The 20,624-nt window shown below is 42.9% G+C and overlaps 1 protein-coding gene across 1 annotated transcript; it reads left to right on the plus strand.

Annotated features, from left to right (window-relative positions):
- Nucleotides 1-13,154: 13,154 nt before the first annotated feature.
- On the plus strand, nt 13,155-19,789 carry npw (neuropeptide W). Its single transcript, XM_008122150.3, has 2 exons — nt 13,155-17,929; nt 19,503-19,789. The coding sequence occupies exons 1-2, from the start codon at nt 17,466-17,468 to the stop codon at nt 19,522-19,524; spliced, it is 486 nt and encodes a 161-aa protein (XP_008120357.2). The 5' UTR covers nt 13,155-17,465; the 3' UTR covers nt 19,525-19,789.
- The last annotated feature ends 835 nt before the right edge of the window (nt 19,790-20,624 follow it).

Genomic DNA, 20,624 nt, shown 5'->3' on the forward strand with positions numbered 1-20,624 from the left:
AGACCATGATCAGGAACCTTATGGGGAGATCAACTCAAAGGCTTGGAAGGAGGTCACCCATAGAAGGAGACGCAGGACCAGGCAGCCTCCGCAGAACTCCTCTGCTCAGCTGCATTTACACAACAGATTTGAAATTCTTACATCATTAACATACAATCAGGAAACACATCTTGTGGAGGACCACAGTTTCTTAGATACCACTCAGTGGACCACCCTGGATCAATGCGCAGGGGATAGCCCTGACGGGGACAGTGCATCACCACAGTCACACTTATGTAATCATGCAAATGCTCCATCCCCAATCATAGACCAGGAGCAACAGGAACATCCTTGGGAGAGTAATGGGCTCTCGGATGTATCTCAATGGATTGTCATTGATGAATGCACTGGGGATGTTGAGGAGGAGGACAACACTTTACACCTACATGATTCACTTCAACAGGAACACTCTTCAGGGGACATACACACTGTCTTGCACAAAAGGGACCCTGTCAATCCTCAAAGGAAACAGGTCTTGGTAGTAGGTGACTCCCTCCTTAGAGGAACGGAAGCCATCATTTCCAGACCGGATGGGATGGCTCGAGAAACATGCTGCCTCCCGGGGGCAAAAATACACCATATCACTCAGAGGCTCAGCAGGCTCCTAAAGCCCCATCACCCTCCCCACCTTATGTTGATACATGTAGGTACCAATGACACCGCTAGGCATACTTTTCAAAAGATCACAAATGATTTTCAAGCTCTGGGAACAAAGCTAAAACTGTATAATGTACATGTGATCTTTTCATCCCTCCTCCCTGTTGTAGGACACGGCTCTACAAGGGCCGGAAAAATAGTACAGGTCAATAACTGGCTCAGAAAATGGTGTCAAGAGGAGCATTTTGGCTTCCTTGACCATGGTCTACTCTTCCAAGAGGATGGACTACTGGCAAGCGATGGGGTGCATCTCACACAAGTAGGAAAACATCTTTTTGCACACAGACTCACAAACCTCATCAGGCGCACTTTAAACTAGATCCACTGGGGGAGGGGAACAACAGCCTGGCGAACAATATATTACCCATGACCACAGGGAACCGCCGAAAGGCTAAACGGAGGGCTGCACAAACACAGCAAGGACCAAGTACAGAGAGCACAATAATCCCAAATAAACAGTTCGAGAGGAGGTCACAGGGGCTTACATGTCTTTACACTAATGCTCAGAGCATGGGAAATAAGCAAGACGAACTCCAACTCCTAGCACTGCACCACACATACGATGTCATAGGCATCACTGAAACCTGGTGGGATGACTCCCATCACTGGAATTTAACCATTGAGGGCTATAACCTCTTTCACAGAAATAGAACAAAGGGGAGAGGAGGGGGAGTAGCTTTATATGTCAAAAACAGTTACGTTGCAGAAGAAATGCAAGACTGTAATCCGGGAAACCAGCTTGAAAGCATCTGGATAAGAATCAAGGGAACCGGGACTCAAAAAGATCTTGTCGTGGGTGTCTACTACAGACCTCCGAGTCAGGATGAAGGACTTGATGAAGCCTTCTGTCAACAGCTGACCAAACAGGCACAAAGAAGAGATATAGTAGTCATGGGCGATTTCAATTATCCCGATATCTGCTGGAAAACAAACTCAGCCAAGAGTACAAAGTCCAACAAATTCCTCACTTGCCTTGCAGATAATTTTATGGTCCAGAAGGTAGAAGAGGCAACAAGGGGATCAGCAACTCTTGATCTAATCTTAACAAATGTGGAAGACCTGATCAATACAGTTGAAGTGGTTGGATCCTTAGGGGCAAGTGACCATGTGCTCCTGCAGTTTGCAATACAAAGGAATGCTGAAACTAAGACAAGTCAAACACGCTTTCTGGACTTTAAGAGAGCTGACTTCCAAAAAATGAAGGAATTACTGAGCGGCATTCCATGGACGCCGATATTAAAAAACAAGGGAGTTAAGGATGGATGGGAGTTTTTCAAAAGTGAAATACTCAAGGCGCAAATGCAAACAGTGCCAACAAAGAAGAAAAATAAGACAAGTGCAAAGAAGCCAGAATGGATGTCCAAAGAACTTCTAACTGAGCTAAAGCTCAAAAGTGACATGCACAAGAAGTGGAAAAGGGGAGAAATCACCAAAGAAGAATTCGAACGTATAACCAACACCTGTAGGGAAAAGGTTCGCAAGGCTAAAGCGCAAAATGAGCTCAGGCTTGCCAGGGACATAAAAAACAACAAAAAAGGCTTTTTTGCTTACGTTGGTAGAAAAAGGAAGAAAAAGGAGGCGATAGGGCCATTCCAAGGAGAAGATGGGGTGATGGCGACAGGGGACAGGGAAAAGGCAGAACTGCTCAATGCCTTCTTTGCCTTGGTCTTCTCAGAAAAAGAAAGCCATCTTCAACCTCAGCAACACGGAATGGACGAAGGATTGGGGAAAATCCAACCCCAAATAGGGAGACACGTTGTCCAGGAACACCTGGCCTCTCTAAACGAATTCAAGTCCCCAGGGCCAGATCAGCTACACCCAAGAGTACTGAAGGAACTAGCGGAAGTTATTTCAGAACCACTGGCAATTATCTTCGAGAGTTCTTGGAGAACGGGAGAAGTCCCAGCAGATTGGAGGAGGGCGAATGTGGTCCCTATCTTCAAGAAGGGAAAAAAGAACGACCCAAACAATTACCGTCCGGTCAGCCTCACATCAATACCAGGCAAAATTCTGGAAAAGATCATTAAGGAAGTGGTCTGCGAACACTTAGAAACAAATGCGGTCATTGCTAATAGTCAACACGGATTTACCAAAAACAAGTCATGCCAGACTAATCTGATCTCTTTTTTCGATAGAGTTACGAGTTGGGTCGATACAGGGAATGCCGTGGATGTAGCGTACCTGGATTTCAGTAAGGCCTTCGACAAAGTCCCCCACGACCTTCTGGCAAACAAACTAGTAAAATGTGGGCTAGACAAAACTACGGTTAGGTGGATCTGTAATTAGCTAAGCGAACGAACCCAAAGGGTGCTCACCAATGCGTCGTCTTCATCATGGAAAGAAGTGACAAGTGGAGTGCCGCAGGGCTCCGTCCTGGGCCCGGTTCTGTTCAACATCTTTATTAACGACTTAGACGAAGGGTTAGAAGGCACGATCATCACGTTTGCAGACGACACAAAACTGGGAGGGATAGCTAACACTCCAGAAGACAGGAGCAGAATTCAAAACGATCTTGACAGACTAGAGAGATGGGCCAAAACTAACAAAATGAAGTTCAACAGGGACAAATGCAAGATACTTCACTTCGGCAGAAAAAATGGAAATCAAAGATACAGAATGGGGGACGCCTGGCTTGACAGCAGTGTGTGCGAAAAAGACCTTGGAGTCCTCGTGGACAACAAGTTAAACATGAGCCAACAATGTGATGCGGCTGCTAAAAAAGCCAATGGGATTCTGGCCTGCATCAATAGGGGAATAGCGTCTAGATCCAGGGAAGTCCTGCTCCCCTCTATTCTGCCTTGGTCAGACCACACCTGGAATACTGTGTCCAATTTTGGGCACCACAGTTGAAGGGAGATGTTGACAAGCTGGAAAGCGTCCAGAGGAGGGCGACTAAAATGATTAAGGGTCTGGAGAACAAGCCCTATGAGGAGCGGCTTAAAGAGCTGGGCATGTTTAGCCTGCAGAAGAGAAGGCTGAGAGGAGACATGATAGCTATGTACAAATACGTGAAGGGAAGTCATAGGGAAGAGGGAGCAAGCTTGTTTTCTGCTGCTCTGCAGACTAGGACACGGAACAATGGCTTCAAACTACAGGAAAGGAGATTCCACCTGAACATCAGGAAGAACTTCCTCACTGTGAGAGCTGTTCGACAGTGGAACTCTCTCCCCGGGGCCGTGGTGGAGGCTCCTTCCTTGGAGGCTTTTAAGCAGAGGCTGGATGGCCATCTGTCGGGGGTGCTTTGAATGCGATTTCCTGCTTCTTAGCAGGGGGTTGGACTAGATGGCCCATGTGGTCTCTTCCAACTCTACTATTCTATGATTCTATGATTCTATGATAAGCGAATATGTTGGATAATAAGGAGAGATTAAGGAGAAGTCTATTAAACATCAAATTAGGTTATGATTTTACAAATTAAGCACCAAAACATCATGTTAGACAACAAATTTGGCAGAAAAAGTAGTTCAATACGCAGTAATGTTATGTTGTAATTACTGTATTTACGGATTTAGCACCAAAATATCACAATATATTGAAAACATTGACTACAAAAATGGCTTGGATAGTCCAGAAGCTTGGATTAGCGAGGCTTGGATAAGTGAGACTCTACTGTACTTATAAATATTATATGTCTCCCTCTCTCCATATGTATGTATATATTATGTCATCGGTGTAGATGTACATCTATATATAATAGACATTATGTCTATTATGTCGTAGACTACATAGTATAAATATGATATGTGTGTATATAATATAGTGTATACATCTATATATACATATGTATAATAGATATACAGTAGAGTCTCACTTATCCAACATTCGCTTATCCAATGTTCTGGATTATCCAATGCATTTTTGTCGTCAATGTTTTCAATATATCATGATATTTTGGTGCTAAATTTGATGTATAATATATTCATCTATATATACTTATATAATATATACCTATACATATAGTATGTGTGTATATAGGTGTGTGTATATTATAGATATATGTGCATATATAATAGGTAAAGGTAAAGGTTTCCCCTGACGTTAAGTCTAGTCCTGTCTGACTCTGGGAATTGGTGTTCATCTCCATTTCTAAGCCGAAGAACCGGCGTTGTCCGTAGAAACCTCCAAGGTCATGTGGCCATTGGCATGAATGCATGGAGCGCTGTTACCTTCCCGCTGGAGCGGTACCTATTGATCTACTCACATTTGCATGTTTTCGAACTGCTAGGTTGGCAGGAGCTGGAGCTAATAGCGGGCTCTCACTCCGCTCCCGAGATTTGAACCTGTGACCTTTCGGTCTGCAAGTTCAACAGCTCAGCGCTTTAACACACTTCACCACCGGGGCTCTTACATATATAATAGGTAAAGGTAAAGGGTTCCTCTGACGTTGTCCATTCATGTCTGACTCTGGGGATTGGTGCTCATCTCCATTTCTAAACCGAAGAGCCGGCGTTGTCCGTAGACACCTCCAAGGTCATGTGGCCGGCATGACTGCATGGAGCGTCTTTACCTTCCCGTCGGAGCGGTACCTATTGATCTACTCACATTGGCATGTTTTCGAACTGCTAGGTTGGCAGAAGCTAAAGCTAACAGTGGCCGCTCCCGGGTTTGAACCTGGGACCTTTCGGCCTCCAGCTCAGTGCTTTAACGCACCGGGGCTCCTGTTTATATATAAATATTTCAGTGCAAACTTTACTGGGTTCCTTCCACTAGATGGCATACGACAACACTGGCAAGCTTTAGACCTCAGCCCAGTTGTGATTTTTGGCTAATATTGCAATATTTGCATGCTTTCAGACGATATTTGTATACTATAGTCTGCATTTGAGAATGGAATAAAAAATGCGAGGGAATATTCAACATCAGCGCAGATTGTAGCACAATAGAGCAAAGGTATGGCATGCATACACTGCAGAATGATGCATTAAAAACAAAGCAAAAAGAGAAACATCCAGAGATGTTCCTCTACTGCAGATGAATGCAGTTTGACTCTAGTTTCATTGCCTTGGCTACTTGGGGATGATGGGGACTGTTGTCTGCCTCCCTCGAGGTAAATGGTTTCATCATGTGAATCATCCCCAGTTTGGGCTTGAAGTTAGTTGTTCACAACATAAACAGCAAAGAGGTTTCTGTGATCTTTCGGCAGCTGACTCACTTCATGTTTAATTCAAGAACAAAATAAACTGTTTGTATTTGTTACTAAGCTGCGTTGGGTTTGAAATGATAGTTGGGTGGATGACACCCACTTGTGTACATGTTTGTTTGTGTGTTTGTTTGCCTTTGCATTGCCTCTTGACTTGGGAATATTTGTAGGGTGCATCCACACCATGGAATGAATGTGATTTAAACCCACTTGGCTAAATGCTACGGGAGTTGTAGTTTGTCACTCTTGGGCAGGGAAGGCTGAAGAACTTGTAAATCTACAACTTGCCAGGATTGCATAGTAGCCAAAGTGGTGACAAAATTGCATTCATTCTGCAGTGTGGGTGCACACTGAGACTCTGCTCTGGTCTTGCAAAGCCATGGCTTCCCTGTTATCGAAGACTGCTACTCCCACCATTAATAAAAAGGGATTTATAGTTAGGAAACTAGCTGTGCCCGGCCACGCATTGCTGTGGCGTTGTCTGGTGGTGTTGGTGAGAAATTATTGAAGTAGTGGTAGTATTGAATGTCTGTTGCAGGGGTCCTCAAACTTTTTAAGCCGAGGGCCGGTCCACAATCCTTCAGACTGTTGAGGGGCCGGATTATCATTTGAAAAAAAAATACAAACAAATTCTGATGCACACTGCACATGTCTTATTTGTAGTGCAAAAACAACAACAAGAACAATGAAAAAACAATACAATATTTAAAAATAAAAATAATTTTAACCAACATACATTTATCAGGATTTCAATGGGAAGTGTGCTTCTGCTTCTGGCCAATGAGATAGTCAAGTTAATTAGGATTGTTGTTGTTGTTGTTGTTGTTGTTGTTGTTGTTGTGTGCCTTCAAGTCATTTCAGACTTTGGGCGAGCCTAAGTCTAAAATGTATTTATTTATTATTTATTTATTTACTGCATTTATTTACTACATTTGTATCACACCCTTCTCACCCCAAAGGGGACTCAGAGTGGCTTTCAAATTATATGTACATACAATATATTATATTATTAGCATAGCACAATATTAGCATTATATATTACTATATTGAACTATACCACTACACTATAATATTATTAGTAATATTATATGTAATAAAGAATATATAATTAATATTATTATATGGTATTATTATTAGTGTTATATTGTATTACATTATAATATTATTATCAATATTATATGTATATACAATATATTATATTATAAAACTGAGGGCGGGGGCCAGGTAAATGACCTCGGAGGGCCGCATCCGGCCCCCGGGCCTTAGTTTGGGGACCCCTGGTCTGTTGTATGGTTGTCTTTATGTTTAGTATGCATTTGGTTGTTTGTGTACTGTGATAGAGGGGGTCTATGTCCTTGTGTAGTATTGTATAGTATTTATACGTTGTCCATGTGTTGTGAATGCTTGGATTGTGTCCTGCTGTATAGTAGAAAGGGTTGGGCTGGATGGCCCCTAGGGGTTTCTCCAAACTCTTGGATTCTATGCTTCTATCATCATCATCATCATCATCATCATCATCATCATCATCATCATCATCATCATCATTATGTAGAGGCTGGATGGCCATCTGTCAGGAGTGGTTGGATTGTGTCCTCCTGCATGGTAGAAGGAAGTTGATCTGGATGATCCTTAGGGGTCACTCCAAACCTTAGGATTGTATGATGTTGTTGTTATTATTATTAGTATTAGTATTAGTATTGAGAGGCTGGGTGGCCATCTGTTGGGAGTGCTTGGATTGTGTCCTGCATGGCAGAATTGGGTTGGACTGGATAAGTGAGACTCTACTGTATATTTATAATCTTATATTATCTGTTTAGAACTGGATTATCTGAGGCCCCTTCTACACAGCTGTAGTGAATTATCTGGCAGTGTGGAGTCAAGATAATCCAGTTCAAAGCAAATAATATAAGATTCTAAATGGGTTATATAGCTGTTTGGAAGGGCCTTGAGTCTACACTGCCATATAATTCAGTTAAAATCTGATAATCTGTGGAAGAGGCCTAAGTGAGGCCTAACTGTGCCTGTCCCCTGGGCTGAGTAGGTTGCTAGTGGGTGGAGCTTAGCCTTCAAACTGGCAGCAATTGGATAAAAACTTATTGCTCTCCCTCGAATTAGGACTTTATTTTTCTTTTCTTTTTGTTGTATCAACCTAGAGCCGTGGATGATGGGTTGTGTTGTCAAATTTCGAGGTTGGGGGGGCCTGTAGTTTTCTTGTTTTGTCCGCTGCCCTGATGCCATCACTCTTTTATATATATAGATAGATTATAGTTTTCCATGGGCAGCTTGCCAGAAAGGGATAAATTGGCACCCTCTCTTTTGCATGAAGCCTCCCAAGCCTCACCACCTCTAGACCCTTGCTTCTCTCCTCTATCCTCCTAACCATAAACTGTATTTTATTCCACTTTATAAGTTTTTCAGATTTCCCTGCCTAAGAGTGCCAAACTACAACTGTCATAGCATTTAGTAAGGTAGTTAAAGTGGTTTCAAACTACACTAAGAGACATTGGTCAAAATGCAAACCATCTAGCTATTGTGCCATAATGGGAACCAGCCCCCCAGTGTGGCCATTTCAACATGATTTATTTGGCAGGCCTGGGAAAAGACATCTATATGCCCAGAAATCCAAAGAAAAAACTATTATTCTACTTTTATTCCCTTAAGGTTTGGACTAAAATCTGGAACGGGGCCACCATGACTAACTTGAGAACCAGCAGAGTCCCTATACAGGGAGAAAGACAGAATAATCAATATAAAGTCAATAAAGTAAATATATACAGTAGAGTCTCACTTATCCAACACTCGCTTATACAACATTCTGGATTATCCAACGCATTTTTGTAGTCCATGTTTTCAATATATCGTGATATTTTGGTGCTAAATTCATAAATACAGTAATTACTACATAGCATTACTGTGTATTGAACTACTTTTTCCTCTCAAATTTGTTGTATAACATGATGTTTTGGAGTTTAATTTGTAAAATCATAACCTAATTTGATGTTTAATAGGCTTTTCCTTAATCTCTCCTTATTATCCAACACATTCACTTATCCAACATTCTGCTGGCCCGTTTACGTTTGATAAGCGAGACTCTACTGTATATAGATTGCTGCTATGGGTCAGTTCCGGTTCTATTGATCTTGACAGTATTTACATTCGTTTGGATCTGTTGTCTCTTTCTTTCATGTTGCTCTCTGTCTGAATATTAAAATATGCATTGTTTTCCCCCTCCCAAACATTGACGGTGGCAAGTTAATGCCTAATCAATGCAGATTAATGCTTAATCAATTCAGATTTGTTTACTTGCATGCAATCATTAGACAGTCCCAGAAAAAAAAATAACAGAGTGAGCTACACATCTACAGAGGTCTGAATCTCAAGTCATATCACAAAACAGATAGCAAATACGAAGCGGGTCTGAATGAAACCATTCTTTTAATTAGGAGAAGTATTTATAAAATGAGATGGCATTACATTTCATTAAACGAACCGCCGAACATTGCAAGGAAAAATTCATCACCTATCATTCAGTGGGTTCAGAGCCACAGTCCCAGGTTCTCAAACCACTACACCATGTTTTGGATACTTCATTTGTTTGGCTTGCTGTGAGTTTTCTGGGCTGTATGGTCATGTTCCAGAAGCATGCTCTCCTGATGTTTCACCCACATCTATGGCAAGCATCCTCAGAGGTTGTGAGGTATACTGGAAACGAGACAAGGGAGGTTTATGTATCTGTGCAAGGTCCAGGGTGGGAGAAAGAACTCTTGTCTGTTGGAGGCAAGTGTGAATGTTGCAATTAATCAGCCAGGCCTTGAAGCTGCAAGGCTTTTCAATGCTAATCAAGGTGACTAATTGCAACATTCACACTTAGGAATTGTGGTAGTTGAAGTTCAAAACATCTGGAGGGCCCATGTTTGCCCATGCCTGATGTAGATACACCCCAGGACTCAGTTTTTGGCTTCCAAACCTTCATAGTCCTGAACAGACCCAACTCTATCAGATACCTAAATTACAGCAAATGTAATTTAGTCTAAATGGGACCTTGGTGCCGTCAGGCCCAAAGCAAGATGAACATTACCATTAAAGATTTAATCATGCCTTTTTTGTGTTTTTAATGCAACCCATAAAACTCGGCGATCGGGAGCCTGTTGCTCCCAAGTTCCCCCTCCGAAACGTGTCCTGACTTTTTTAATCCTTGAATAATGTGCGGAGATTGCATTATATGCCAGGGAGCCAGCTGCAGAATATCCACATTCAGGTGGAGAGGAAAAACACACAACACACTCTCCCCATTTCTGCTTCTAAGGATAAATAAAACAGATAACTGGACGTTTATTCATTTTCAGGTTAGCAAAAGACCTGGGAAATGTGGGATTTAAGGGATGTTTTCCCCGATAAGATTAAAAGGGGATATTATTCCCTTTTTTGCTTCTTTTGATTCACCTCTGAACAGCATATTATCTGACTCAAAATACTGGAGGATGGAAGATCTGTTTGCATTAATGTCTCCGGGGTGAAACTCTGGCTCATTCGCGATCACAGAGACTCATCCTTATTCACCGCAAAGGGACCCAAGAGACAAAAAGGGCCGGAAATGGGAGCGGTGGACCCAATTCGGCGGATCCAGAGTCCTCCGTTACATCCATTTCATGCCAGTTTATCAAACCAAAGAGTTTACAAGGGCCTTGCCAAACTGCAAATCCCAAAATGGTATAGGATGGAGCAATTAATAGTGTCAAGAAACAGATATACAATTGCATTCAGTCCCTTTCATGCCTCTTTATGGCCCTATCTGCACTGCCAATATAATGCAGATTGAACTGGATTTTATTTATTTATGACATTTATATCCCACTCTTCTCACCCCAGCTTACAAATTATATGTACATACAATATATTATATTATTAGCATAGCACAATATTAGCATTATATATTACTACTAGCTGTGCCCGGCCACGCGTTGCTGTGGCCTTGTCTGGTGGTGTTGGTGAGAACTTGTTGAGGTAGTGGTGGTATTGAATGTCTGTTGTATGGTTGTCTTTATGTTTAGTATGCATTTGGTTGTTTGTGTACTGTGATAGAGGGGGTCTATGTCCTTGTGTAGTATTGTATAGTATTTATACGTTGTCCATGTGTTGTGAATGCTTGGATTGTGTCCCGCTGCATAGTAGAAAGGGTTGGGCTGGATGGTCCTTAGGGGTCTCTCCAAACTCTTGGATTCTATGCTTCTATTATTATTATTATTATTATTATTATCATCATCATCATCATCATCATCATCATCATCATCATCATCATTATTATGTAGAGGCTGGATGGCCATCTGTTGGGAGTGCTTGGTTTGTGTCCTCCTGCATGGTAGAAGGAAGTTTATCTGGATGATCCTTAGGGGTCACTCCAAACCTTAGGATTGTGTGATGATGTTATTATTTTATTGTATGACACAGCAAACAAGATAGACATGCTGGATTTCATATCACAAAATCACAAGTCGAACACTTCCCAAGTGTTTAGGACTCTGTGATGTATTTTCAGATGATGCGTGCAGATCCCAGTAGGGTGGCCTTTATTATTATTATTATTATTATTATTATTAGTAGTAGTAGTAGTAGTAGTAGTATTGAGAGGTTTGGTGGCCATCTGTTGGGAGTGCTTGGCTTGTGTCCTGCATGGCAGAATTGGGTTGGGCTGGATGGCCTTTAGGGATGTCTCCTAACTGTCTGATTCTATGATTCGATGTGTATTATTATTGTGCAGATATTGGATGGCCATCTGTCAGCAGTGCTTGGGTTGTGTCGTCCTGTATGGTAGAAGGAAGTTGAACTGGATGATCCTTAGGGGTGTCTCCTAACCTTAGGATTGTATGATCTTCTTCTTCTTCTTCTTCTTCTTCTTCTTCTTCTTCTTCTTCTTATTATTATTATTATTATTATTATTATTATTATTATTATTGAGAGGCTGGGTGGCCATCTGTTGGGCGTACTTGGATTGTGTCCTCCATGGCAGAATTGGGTTGGACTGGATTACCACAGTAATTATTTCATATTACAGTAGAATCTCACTTATCCAACATTCGCTTATCCAATGTTCTGGATTATCCAACGCAGTCTGCCTTTTAGTAGTCAATGTTTTTGTAGTCAGTGTTTTAAATTCATTGTGATATTTTGGTGCTAAATTTGTAAATACAGTAATTACGACATAGCATTATTGCGCATGGAGCTACTTTTTCTGTCAAATTTGTTGTATAACATGATGTTTTGATGCTTAATTTGTATAATGATTACCTAATTTGATGTTTAATCGGCTTTTCCTGAATCCCTTCTTATTATACAACATATTCACTTATCTAACGTTCTGCCGGCCTGTTTATGTTGGATAAGTGAGACTGTACTGTATATTGATAATCTTATATTATCTACTTAGAACTGGATTATATGAGGCCCCTTCTACACAGCTGGATAAAATGCACACTGAAGTGGATTATATGGCAGCGTGGAGTCAATATAATCCCAGTTCAAAGCAGATAATATAAGATTATAAATGGGTTATATAGCTCTGTGGAAGGGCTTTCAGTCTACACTGCCATATAATCCAGTTAAAATCTGATAATCTGTATTTTATAGGCAGTGCGGAAGAGGCCTAACTCTGCCTGTCCCCTGGGCTGAGTGGGTTGCTAGGAGACCAAGTGCGCAGAGCTTAGCCTTCTAAATGGCAGCAATTGGATAAAAACAATTATTGCTCTCCCTCTAATTGGGACTTTATTTTCTTTTTGAAACCTAGAGGCGTGGATGATGTGTTGTGTTGTCAAATTTCGAGGTTGGGGGGCCTGTAGTTTTGTTGTTTTGTCAGTCGCCAGGATTCCATCACTCTTTTATATATATAGATATTGATAGGAACCCCTGTGGCGAAGTGCATTAAAGCTTCAAAACCCGGGAGCGGCGTGAGCGGCCGCTGTTAGCTCCAGCTCCTGCCAACCTAGCAGTTCGAAAACATGCCAATGTGAGTAGATCAATAGGTACCGCTCCGACGGGAAGGTAAAGACACTCCATGCAGTCATGCCGGCCACATGACCTTGGAGGTATCCACGGACAACGCCGGCTCTTCGGCTTAGAAATGGAGATGGGCACCAACCCCCAGAGTCAGACATGACTGGACTTAATGTCAGGGGATACCTTTTATTACTATATTGAACTGTACCACTATACTGTAATATTATTAGTAATATTACATCTAATATATAATACATAATTAATATATGGCAGTATAGACTCATATAATCCATTTTAATCTGCATTACATGAGTCTACACTGCATTATATGACAGTGTAGATGGCTCCTTTAAGATTAACTGCATTGCACTGGATTATATGCCAGTGTAGACTCATATAATCCAGTTCAAACTGCATTATATGGCAGTGTAGGTGGAGCCTTTAAGATTAACTGCATTGAACTGGATTATATGGCAGTATAAAGATGATAGATAGATAGATAGATAGATAGATAGATAGATAGATAGATAGATAAATAGATGATAGATAGATGATAGAAAGATGATAGATAGATAGATAAATAGATGATAGATAGATGATAGATAGTAGACATGTCCAAAAAATCGTTTTGAATCGTATATCGGAATTATTTCGGATTGTTCTCGCTTTTTGATATGCATTCCGAGACATTGTTTCACAGTGCAACCAGCAATGTAATTCGAACCATTGTTGGCCCATTCTCTAATTGTCTCTTAATGTTTTGTTAATCCCCCCCCCAAAAAAAATGTTAAAATATATTTTAAAAAATATTTAAAAATTCTTTTTGTTTCTGCAACCTACCTTGAATGGGAGCTTAGCGCAGCCTAACATGGCTGCCGCTCCCCGGCCAATCAGAAGCTTCCACGCAAAGGTGGGGGCTAACGTCCTCTGCGTCCACATGGAAGATTGCCATACAAGCCCAGTGTGTAGCGATTGCGCATGCGCGTCCGCCATTTTAGAAACATTTAGAATCATTACGAATTTTCGGAAATATCCAAAAATTTTGGGTGAAAAAATCGGAAATACTTTCTATAGCATCCCCTACTTTAGAAACGAGAATTGAAGCATTTTTTTCATCGATCGGACATGCCTAATAGATAGATGATAGATAGATAAATAGATGATAGATAGATGATTGATAGATAGATAGATGATAGATAGATGACAGACAGACAGACAGACAGACAGACAGATAGATAGATAGATAGATAGATAATCTTTGTGGTTCTGGCTGCTAATTTGAACAGGAACTACAACTTCCCAATTTCTCCAATATATTCTATTTATCAATTGTTGAGACAAACTTTTCTCCCTCGATGATGATGATAATGATTCTTCCGACGCCTTTGTTGTGATGCCGTTTTAATGAATGGGGAGGAAAAAAAGGAGCGAAGTGCACGCTTGTCAGAGCATGAGCAAAGCGCGAGTCATCCCTCCGTTGTTTAATCACACATGAAATGATATCTGACACAGCATCGAGGGGGAGAAGCAGCAAATTGGGTGACAATGGATGGGGAGGGGGATGCATCCACACTGTTGACTTAATGCACTTTGACACCACTTCAGCTGCCTTGGCTCCATGCAATGGGCAAGGAAGCAAAAAGGCTTTGTGAAACAACAACACCCAGGACTTGATAGCATCGAGGCCCCATCAACATTGCCATATAATTCACTTCAATGTCCTTAATCTGCATCCTGAACCTATACGAGTGAAACCATAGGAGTGTAGTAGACTCATATAATTTAGTTCAATCTGCATTATATGAGTCTACACTGACCATGATGATCCAAACTGCATTGAACAGCAATGTCGATGGGGCCTGAGTTCAAGTATTGCCAAACTGCATTCATTCTACAGTGTAGATGCTCCCCTAGAAAGGACATTTGCAATCCAATTTAGAAATGTGAAAACATTAAATGCATAGAGATGACTATAATTCTCAAAGAGATAATATAGGAGGAAAGAAATGGGTGTTTGAACTGGAATGAATGGCCTGAGTGATGCCAGGCCTGGAAGGGGTTGGACTAGATGGCCTTTGGGGACCCCAACTCTAGGATTATATAGTCTACACACTTTCTAATGATTATAAGGCTACATGGGCATCTGTCAGGAGGGATTTTGTTGCATCTGGTCAAAAGGGATTGGACTGGATGGTCTTTGGAGGCCCCAACTCTAGGATTATATAGCCCACATACTTTCTAATGACTATGAGGCTGGATGGCCATCTGTTGGGAGGGATTTAATTGCGTCTGGCTGGATGGGGTTGGACTGGATGGCCTTTGGAGATCCCTTCCAACTCTAGGATTGTATGATTCAGAGGCTGAATGGCCATCTGTCAGGAGGGTTTGACTGTGTCTTCCTTCCTGGATGTCAGGCTACATTCATTCTAGAAGCCAGACCATCCCTTCTGTGCGTCTGGAGATAAAACTACAATTTAATTTTAAGTACAATTCCTGGGAGTGATTGAATAGCCAGTCCCCTGTGACCGGATTTGTGCCGAGGGGGGAAAATAAATAAATAAAATGTCCATGCAAAAATTCAAAATTAATTGGGGCTCATAGACGCCAAAGGGAGAGTTTCCATCTTTTGACTCAAAGCAGAGCATCAGATTTCCTTTGAAATAGAGCTTCGGGCAGCTTTCGCCTAGGCTGCTTTGGCTCAAAATATAAAGCCAGATAAAAATCAAGAAATCAACATCTGAGCTGGAGCATAAATGCACTTTGGCCCCTTCTACACTGCCATATAAGATCCAGATTATCTGATTTATATAGCAGTGTAGCCCCCTTACTTTCTAATGACTATAAGGCTGAATGGCCATCTGTCCGAAGGGATTTCAGTGCATCTGGCTGGATAGGGTTGGACTGGATGACCTTTGGGGGTTCCAACTCTAGGATTGTATAGCCTACACCCTTTCTGATGACTATGAGGCTGGATGGGCATCTGTTGGTTGGGATTTCATTGCATCTGGCCAGAAAGGGTTGGACTGGATGGCCTTTGGGGGTCCCATCTCTAGGATTCTATAGCCCATGCCCTTTTTAATGACTATGAAGCTGGATGGCCATCTGTTGGGAGAAATTTAATTCTATCTGGCTGGATGGGGTTGGACTGGATGGCCTTTGGGAGTCCCAACTAGGATTCTATAGCCCATGCACTTGGATAGGGGTCCTTTTGGACTCTAGAATTGTATGATTCAGAGCTTGGATGGCCATCTGTCGGGAAGGATTTAATTCAGTCTGGCTGGAAAGGGTTGGACTGGATGGCCTTTGGGAGTCCCAACTCTAGAATTCTATAGCCCATGCACTTTCTGATGACTATGAGGCAGGATGGGCCTTTGTCGGGAGGGATTTCATCTGTCGGGAGGGATTTCATTGCATTTGGCCTAAAGAGGTTGGACTGGATGGCCTTTGGGAGTCCCAACCCTAGGATTCTATAGCCCATGCACTTTCTGATGACTATGAGGCTGGATGGGCATCTGTTGGGAGGGATTTCATCTGTCGGGAGGGATTTCATTGCATTTGGCCTAAAGAGGTTGGACTGGATGGCCTTTGGGAGTCCCAACTCTAGGATTCTATAACCCATACCTTTCTGATGACTATGAGCTGGATGGGCATCTGTCGGGAGGGATTTCATTGCATCTGGCTGGATAGGGTTGGTCTGCATAGCCTTTAGGGGTCCCTTATGATTCAGAGCTTAGGTGGCCATCTGTCGGGAGGGATTTAATTCCATCTGGCCAGAAAGGGTTGGACTGGATGGCCTTTGGGGGTTCCAAGACTTGGACTGTATGATTCAGAGCTTGGATGGGCATCTGTCGGGAGGGATTTCAATGCATCTGGCTGGATGTGGTTGGACTGGATGACCTTTGGGGGTTCCAACTCTAGGACTGTATAGCCTACGCCCTTTCTGATGACTATGAGGCTGGATGAGCATCTGTCGGGAGGGATTTCGTTGCATCTGGCTGGAGTTAGACTGGATGGCCTTTGGGGGTTCCAATTCTAAGATTGTATAGCCTACGCCCTTTCTGATGACTATGAGGCTGGATGGGCCTCTGTTGGGAGGGATTTCATCTGTCAGGAGGGATTTCATTGCATCTGTCCTAAAGAGGTTGGACTGGATAGCCTTTGAGGGTCCCAACTCTAGGATTGCATAGCCCACGCCCTTTCTGATGACTATGAGGCTGGATGAGCATCTGTTGGGAGGGATTTCATTGCATCTGGCTGGATGGGGTTGGTCTGCGTAGCCTTTAGGGGTCCCGCATGATTCAGAGCTTAGGTGGCCATCTGTCGGGAAAGATTTAATTCCATCTGGCTGGAAAGGGTTGGACTGGATGACCTTTGGGGGTTCCAACTCTAGGACTGTATGATTCAGAGCTTGGATGGGCATCTGTCGGGAGGGATTTCATTGGATCTGGCCGGAAAGGGTTGGACTGGATAGCCTTTGAGGGTCCCCACTCCCCACTCTAGGATTGTATAGTCCACGCCCTTTCTGATGACTATGAGGTTGGTTGGGCCTCTGTCGGGAGGGATTTAATTGCATTAAAAAGGTGGGGGGGGGATTGGGAAAGGGGGCGGAGCTTAGAACAGGAGCCCCCTCCCCTTTGGCATGGACCTTATAAAGCCCTGGAAAGGCGAGAAAGAGGAAAGGAGAGTGTGCTTCCAGCCTCTCTCTCTGTCTCTATCCCGATCCAAGCCCCCGGGGGTCCGACTAGATGCCCTCATGGCGGGCCCGGGTCTCCTGCGCTGGGCGCTGGCCTGGGCGCTGCTCTGGGCTTCCTCTGCCGCCTGGTACAAGCACGTGGCCAGCCCCCGATACCACACGGTGGGGAGAGCCTCGGGGCTGCTGATGGGGGTCCGGCGCTCGCCCTACCTCTGGAGGAGGAACCCCGCCGCCCCGGAGACCGAGAAGGAGGCCGAGCGGACCCTGAGCCTCCTCCGCGGAGACCCCGCCCCGCCGCCCCCCAGGAAGGCCGGGAAGGGGGCTTGGGCGTGGGTCTCCCCGTGGAGCCCCCCGGAGCAGCAGAGGAGGAGGAGGAGCAGGGACCCCAGACTCCACGGAGAGGGGGAGAGGTAAGAGAAGGGAGCGGAGAAAGTTCCCCGAAGTAAGCATAGGCTCCTTCTTTGGAGCCTTTGAAGCAGAGGCTGGATGGCCATCTGTCGGGAGGGCTTTGGATGCAGTTTTCCTGCATCTTGGCAGAATGGGGTTGGACTGGATGGCCCACCAGGTCTCTTACAGTTCTTGGATTCTAGGAGAAAGGGGATGCCAGGTAACACTTCCCTTTGTTGGGAGGGGTTAGCTGGCCCTGATTGTTTCCTGTCTGGAACCCCCCCCCCCCTTTTTTTCCCCCAGTGTTGCTCGTTATTTACTACTAAAAAAAACTTGGCATTATACTTAATGTGCTTTGACCAGTAACTGGCCACTGGGATTTCTTTGTTGGGAGGTGTTAGCTGGCCCTGATTGTTTCCAATCTGGAATATCCCCCCCTTTAGTATTTCTCTTTATTTACTCTTACAGTAGAGTCTCACTTATCCAAGGTTCTGGATTATCCAAGCCATTTTTGTAGTCAATGTTTTCAATATATCGTGATATTTTGGTGCTAAATTTGTAAATACAGTAATTACAACATAGCATTACTGCGTATTGAACTACTTTTTCTGTCAAATTTGTTGTATAACATGATGTTTTGGTGCTTAATTTGTAAAATTATAAGCTAATTTGATGTTTAATAGGCATTTCCTTAATCCCTCCTTATTATCCAAGATATTCGCTTATCCAAACTTCTGCCGGCCCGTTTAGCTTGGATAAATGAGACTCTACTGTAAATACAACTTGGCATTATACTCAATGTCCTTTGAGCAGTAGCTGGCCACTTGGAATCCTTTGCTGGGAGGTGTTAGCTGGCCCTGATTGTTTCCTGTCTGGAATTCTCCTGTTCTGTTTTGGTGTTGTTCTTTATTCACTGTTAAATACAACTCGGCATTATACTCAATGTCCTTTGAGCAGTAGCTGGCCACTTGGAATCCTTTGTTGGGAGGTGTTAGCTGGTCCTGATAGTTTCTTGTTTGGTTTTCCCCTGTTTTTTTTAGTGTTGTTTTTTATTTATGGTCCCGATTTATGAGTTTTTTTAAAGACAGGAAACAATCAGGGCCAGCTAACACCTCTTAAGAACGGATTGCTCTTCCGACAAGCTTTCAATGGGTGAAAAACTCGGGGCTATGTCTGTTTTTATTGTTATTTTAAAGCCAAGTGTATTGTTTTAATCTATTTCTGTAAACCGCTCCGAGCCAAACTGGGAGTAGTGGTATATAAGTTTAATAAATAAATAAATAAATAAATTTCCCTAGGCAGGAAGCAGCCAGGCTTTGAAGCTGCCAGGCTATTCAATGCTAATCAAGGTGGCCAATTGCAACACTCACACTTGCCTCCAACAGACCAGGGTTCTTTCTCCCACCCTGGACATTATTGCATAGCTATATAAACCATACTTGCCTAATTTCCAACATGCCTCACAACCTCTGAGGATATCTGCCATAGATGTGGGCGAAACGTCAGGAGAGAATGCTTCTGGAACATGGCCATGCAGCCTGGAAAACTCACCACAATGTCCTACCTCATCTCTGTCTTTGTTTTTCACCCTTGCAGGATGTTTGAGCTCACAATCTAAGGAAACACAAGCCTGTCCTGCAGAAAAGGTGCCCAGAAAACCGCACACGCGTGTCCCCGGGAACATGGTCCCCCTTTTCCACCTGTTTGGACTCAATCCACTTTCCAGGAAGAAGCAAAGCGACTGCAAAACCCATCACCCCCCCCCCCCCCCCCCCCCCCAGTTCTGGGATGCCTGAAGATATTTCAAAACTCCCCCAAACATGTCGGGATGCAAAGCGGGAATTTGGAGGCTCAGGTGGAGAATAAAGCAAGGAAATGCATGATGTGGGCTCTTCTTTCCGATCCCTTTTGTCTCGTCTCTGCAATTTCATCTTATTTATTGCTAATTAAAATGAAATTTAATCAACAGAATGAGATGCTTCCTTGTGTAAAGAAAGAATTTGATGGCATTTTGGGAATAAAGGGAGGAAGGGTTCGTCTGCATTGCAGAACAAATGCAGTTTGACACCACCCTTGGCTTAAGGCTATGGGATCCGGGAGTTGTAGTTTTCGATGGCCTTTAGCCTCCTTTGACAAAAGGATGCATCATCTACACCAGAGGTCCCCAAACTAAGGCCCGGGGGCCGGATGCGGCCCTCCGAGGTCATTTACCTGGCCCCCGCCCTCAGTTTTATCTATATATATAAAAGAGTGATGGCATCACGGCGACCCACAAAACAACAAAACTACAGGCCCCCCAACCTCAAAATTTGACAATACAACCCATCATCCATGCCTCTAGGTTGATACAACAAAAAGAAAAGAAAAATAAAGTCCTAATTAGAGAGAGAGGAATAATTGCTTTTATCCAATTGCTGCCAGTTAGAAGGCTAAGCTCCTCCAACTTGGTCTCCTAGCAACCCAATAAAAAATAATAAAAAACACACAAAAATTGATACAATAAAATACTATAATAACAGAAAATAACTAAAAATAATACAAGAAAATAATAAAATATAATAAATATAACTTACAATAAAATTAATTTAAAAATGCAAATAACGTCAAATAAAAATTACACAACATTTTTTAACCAATACCACCACCACTTTGCCACAGCAATGCATGGCTGGGCACAGCTAGTAATATAATATATTGTATATACATATAATATTATTA

Source organism: Anolis carolinensis, unplaced genomic scaffold, assembly GCF_035594765.1.
Source record: "Anolis carolinensis isolate JA03-04 unplaced genomic scaffold, rAnoCar3.1.pri scaffold_13, whole genome shotgun sequence".
Lineage (NCBI taxonomy): Eukaryota > Metazoa > Chordata > Lepidosauria > Squamata > Dactyloidae > Anolis > Anolis carolinensis.